The 5,117-nt window shown below is 50.6% G+C and overlaps 1 protein-coding gene across 1 annotated transcript; it reads right to left on the bottom strand.

Moving 5' to 3' along the window:
• Positions 1-1,248: 1,248 nt before the first annotated feature.
• Positions 1,249-2,465, bottom strand: LOC109787497 (auxin-induced in root cultures protein 12). The gene has a single exon (XM_020346043.3). The coding sequence runs from the start codon at positions 2,384-2,386 to the stop codon at positions 1,598-1,600; it is 789 nt and encodes a 262-aa protein (XP_020201632.1). The 5' UTR covers positions 2,387-2,465; the 3' UTR covers positions 1,249-1,597.
• Between the last annotated feature and the right edge of the window lie 2,652 nt (positions 2,466-5,117).

Genomic DNA, 5,117 nt, shown 5'->3' with positions numbered 1-5,117 from the left:
AGACTAGTGCATGGTAGGTTGCCGCCGCTCGTGTCTCAGGAAGGCCACCGCTCCTCCCCTCCCGTCGACGCCAAGCTTGGTGGGCTCGGCATCTTCGGTTGATTAGTCGCTTGGCGGCGACGTCGAGGCGGACAGCTTCAGTTCCCAGGGCTCCGTGGGCGGAGGTCACAGAGGCGGAGCTGGAAAAGGCGAAGTTTCCGTCCTCTTGGTTCATGACCGGAGACGGGTACCGAACACCGGCGATCATTTAAATTAGGTATTAATTATGCTCTAGAGCCCGCCTAGGACCGCTTTGATGTATTTGTAATGAAATCTGTCATGTTTATATGAAATCCGATATTTTTATATGAAATCAAGTTGTGTTTATACGAAATCCGGATTTATTGGAACGAATTTCGTTCAATTGGTTTAAATTGTTGTGAAAATATGTGCGACTAGCGTTAGATGGTTGTCTCCCGCGTCCGTGGCGTTAAAGATGCCCTAACAAGAGCAATGAAGATTGACCCAAGTAATCGGGCTTGTGTCGGTAAAAAAGAAATACTCTACTCCAAGTTGGAGATGGATGGTGAGCGCGTTTACTCGTGGGCAGGAGAGCGTCAAGAAAATATCTACCCGGGGTCTCGGGCTGGACTGACTGACCGGCTCAGGAGCATTAACAAACTGGCATGAGCACATGAAGAGACAGAAATCCCTGTTGATGAGCTGCCAATGTGGAACACAATCGCCTCCTTGCTCAGTGCTTATGATTAAAAAAAATCAAACGTGTAATGAAAATGATGCCCTTCAGATAATGAAAGGTAAAGGCCTTTTCATCTTGCGGGAAAAAGGCAAAGGCCTTTTTGATTCAAAGAATTTTTAAAAATAATTTTGGAGGATTCACACCCTTATGATTTTTTCTTCTAGGTGTGTTGTTTGATTAGTAGAATTTTTTTTTGAAACAAGAGATTAGTAGAAATTGCAAACCATAAAGATTCATTTGTACTTCATACTGCATTTCCCATCAAGCCCAACAAATCATGTGTTTTTATTTACACAATCAAGTGTACATGACATTCTAATGCGTGATTTTTTTTGCATTCCTATATTTCAAACTCTTGCGAATGACAGGGACCATAGATGAGGCTGGTGCTTCTCACTCGGTGCCCGGGCTTTAAACAAATCGAATCAGCGTGTATCACTAGGTCAGATCGGGCAACTGCACTGCACAGAATGCGAGAGATACTACTTGCACTACCAAACATTTGCTCCTTTGATGATAAAATTTATACTTATTAGTCATATGACAAATTCAGTGACATGTCGACCACAATAGTACTACTACAATAATCACCTCTCGCAAAAAAAAATACAATAATCACCAACTGCTAGCGGTGCTACGTACTTCTACCTAAAAACAACAGCTCGATAATAATAATTAGTACGCAAACCATCTTTTATTTCAAACGAAATTAGGAAAAAGAATAGGCAGCATAGCAAGATCGATCGACAAAAATGGAACAAATATATTGTTCAAGAAATGCTTCCTCCCCATGCCCACTGCCACCTCCACTAATTATAGTACGTACTCATTCATTCGTGCTACCGCCAGGAAATGCCATCATACCACCGCGAGGAGGCCCATCAACGCGAGCACGAGGAGTGCCGGCGCCGACACGCCGACCGCGGCCGCGCCCGACGGGGACTTGCCGGCTGAAGGCGCCGTGGTCGCCGAAGCGCCGCCGTCGCTGCCGGCCGATCCGGACGGGCCACCGGCCATGGGGGCGGGCGCCGGCGAAGGCGAGGTCGCGGAGGCCGCTTTGCCCGAGAGGACGAGCTTGGACTTCGAGGCGAGGTTGCCGGCGGCGAAGGCGTGCTTGTCGGGGGCCCCGGCGGTGACGGAGGTGCCGACCTGCCATATGTGGTTCACCGCCTTCATCCCGCTGTGCAGCTGCAGCTTGCCGTAGAGCCGGATCTTGCCGCCGCTGCCGGAGTCGGCGGCGAGGTCGGTGGCCGGGAAGGCGATGGGCGTGGAGGCCTTGCCGAGCGGCACGTAGCCGGTGATGTTGTACGTCCTAACGGTGGGGGCGGCGGAGCCGGAGCCCTTGAGCGCCACGAGCGCCTGCGCGCCGGCCATGCCCTCGCCGGTGGGGTTCAGCGCCCAGGCCACCCACCCGTTGGCACCCGCCGGCGCCGCCACGAACGCCAGCGAGAGCGACGACTTGGCCTCGTCGTAGGTCCAGTGCAGCGCGGCGCCCAGCTGCGGGAGGTCCTCGCACTTGGCATATGTCTTCCCCGCCGGGAACTTCTCGGCCGCGCAGGCGCCGGCGCCGGCCGCGGACGCCGCGCGCGTGGACGCCAGGAGGAGCAGGAGGAGCGCGATGTGGCGCGGCATCGTGGAGGAGGCCATATGCCGCTGGATTCGGGGTGTCGCTGGTGAGTGAGGCCTTGGAGCGTGCTAGTGCTTGGAGTGAGGGATGAGGACGGGGGAGGGTGAGGTTTTATAACAGGGGAGGTGGGGCTGTGCGTAATTTTCGAAGATTTTAGGTGGGTTTGTGGTCAAATGTGTGTTTTCTCTCGTTGCTAGGTCTGGATTTGGTTAGGTGTTAATGGCTAATGACACCTTTCTGGGTCAGTATGTCGGCGATAAAAAAAAATTGGTTGAAATGAGTTGTGACTCCTGTTCCGTGAGTTTGGTGTGCGTGTGCTGACAACGGATGTCCGGGGTTTCAAACGGAATCCATCAATCAAAGCCTGAGATGGTGAGTGGTGAACTTGTCCAGCTCGAAATTTCTGAAGACGTAGAAGCACCAAGTAATGATTTTATTACGCATGGTCTGTACTTTGTGCCACCGATAACTCGCCACTCACTCACTTTGAAGCTAGACAAGACGATGCCTCGGCGCAGAAGGCGCCACACGGACGCGGCCACGATATTATTCCCGTTGTGCCAAACGAGGAAGGAGGCAACGCAGAAGAGGCGCGAGTCTGGCGCGGTCGACGGCACGCCGGGCAACCATGCACGTGACAGCGCTCGGAGCCGGACCAGTCACACAGCTACACCGCACCACCAGAGCTGCCTAAAAGAAAGAAGATAACCAATCAATGGTCACTGATAATATCTCCATATGGGAGTTGGCCGAACTTCCCAAGAAACGCAGGCAATCCCAAAGAGGGAGGGGGGCTCATTTCATTGCAAGTTCGCGTTGCATGTGGACTGATCATTGTTCCTCTTTCACGGCATTACGTTAAATGCGTGTGAAATATCTTCCGGCGTGTAGCCAACGCCGAACGGCATAGAAATAACTACTATTCCACGCTCATGGACCGGCTGGTTGGTTGATTGAATGCCTCGTGCATGTTACGTCCCTGTGGCCTAGTCACCGTGCCCACAAGGGACGGCGATATTAAAAAGAAACAGTAAACCTAACATGCAAAGCAGCAAAGGTTAGCTTAGAAAACACTTCTACAAAAATGCAAGGTTACTAGAGTTGGTGCTACTGCTCGGGCGATATGAAGTCATCATCGTTGACGGAACTGGAGTCTGGTCACCATCATGATATCTTCTCCTCGTCCGGGATGATCATGTGGATATCATATGGTATCTCGCATTTATCTCGGCGTGCCAGGGGCAGCGGCACATGGATGCGTGCATGCCCAGCGCTGCGCCTGCACGCACATTTGGACTTTGAAGGTTGACCCGTCGATCACCAATTTTTTTTTTGAAAAAGAGTTTATCCTCGGGTCTCTGCATCAGACCGATGCATGCGGCCATACCCATCAATCACCATGCAGATGACGAATGCTGTGATAGTTAGATGATGCATGATCCTTCGTTAATTACGACCATGACGAATGCTGTGACAGATTAGAACTTCAGACGATGTAGTTCTACATACTATCAGATAGTTTACGATGACGAACGCTGTGACAGTTTACAACTCCATGTGATGCATGCAACTATACGATCCACATGCGCGCGGAGCTGCACACTACGGAGTGGAGTGGATTCTACGTTGCTTCCGACGAATTGTTTCTGGTTTGAATCGGTCAGCACGCAGGGTGTAGAATCTGACCATATGAGTTTAATACTGTATCTTTAACTTAATCTTCGAAAGAACAACGCAATCAAGTAACAGAATGGAGTAACGTGAAGCCGCACACGAGATTGACTGGTTGATCGTGTAGAATGTGAGGGCAATTTGGTATTGGTAATCTGTTGTCAGCAGAATCGGCACAGCTGCCTCTACGGAATGAAAGCATGATCTCATATCCATAAAATTATGGAGCCATTTCAAACAACTTGCCGTCCTAGATCTATCTATCGACCCTGCCTGTCGCCGCATTCATGTGCAAGCAGCAGCAGCAGTAACTCTTAAGTCCCATACTGCTCCGCCTCTCTGTCTTGGCCTGTGACTGAATCAATTATGCCACCGTACCCTGCACAAATTGCAACGGCTGGAAATTTCAAATGCAGGCAACTATACCAACTCCAACTCAATTTAGTGCTGCTGCTACTACTAGCACTGCACAGCTGGGTTCCATCTAGGGAGTAATCAATTGGAGACGATCACTCCACTCCCGTGATGTGCTGATGATGCCCCTCGACAAGCTGCCAAATGGTCACCTAGGTAGATAGATCGATTAGATTAGTTGGATGCGCAAAACTTCACGCGACGCCATCCAGAACCGGAAAGGGAAGGCAACAGGCAGGCAGGCCGCGTTTTGATTAACTGAAACTTTGGTTAAGATAACCACACCCGTGGAAGAAACTGCCAGAAACAAACACCATCAGCCAACTCAACGATCACCGCACACATCTCACGGAAGCAAACTCCAACGATCTAGATGCATATGATTATGGTGTGTGGACACTTTCTGGTCGTGGCCGTGCCGGCCCGGCCACGCTTTATTCCATGTTTCCTCGTCTTTTACAGGGTGTGTGTGTGGAGCGAACGAACCCAACTCAGCTGGGGCTTTTAGGTGACGGCGCAGATGCGTGTGCATTATTTCTTCAATGATTTGTGCGTGCCTGTTCACTCTGCTGTGCTTGGGAGTCAGCTTAGGGTTCTGACGGCTTTCAAGTTTGAACTGAATCTAAAGCTCCTTAACCTTCTGATGTTCCTTTTCCGTGGAAAAAA

This window comes from Aegilops tauschii, chromosome 7 (assembly GCF_002575655.3).
Source record: "Aegilops tauschii subsp. strangulata cultivar AL8/78 chromosome 7, Aet v6.0, whole genome shotgun sequence".
Classification (NCBI taxonomy): domain Eukaryota; kingdom Viridiplantae; phylum Streptophyta; class Magnoliopsida; order Poales; family Poaceae; genus Aegilops; species Aegilops tauschii.
The sequence above is the reverse complement of the archived record's forward strand: the minus strand, read 5'-3'. Positions and strand labels throughout refer to the sequence as shown.

Coding starts and splice junctions, on each gene's coding strand:
- LOC109787497 (XM_020346043.3), bottom strand. CDS start 2,386: ATGGCCTCCTCCACGATGCCGCGCCACATCGCGCTCCTCCTGCTCCTC.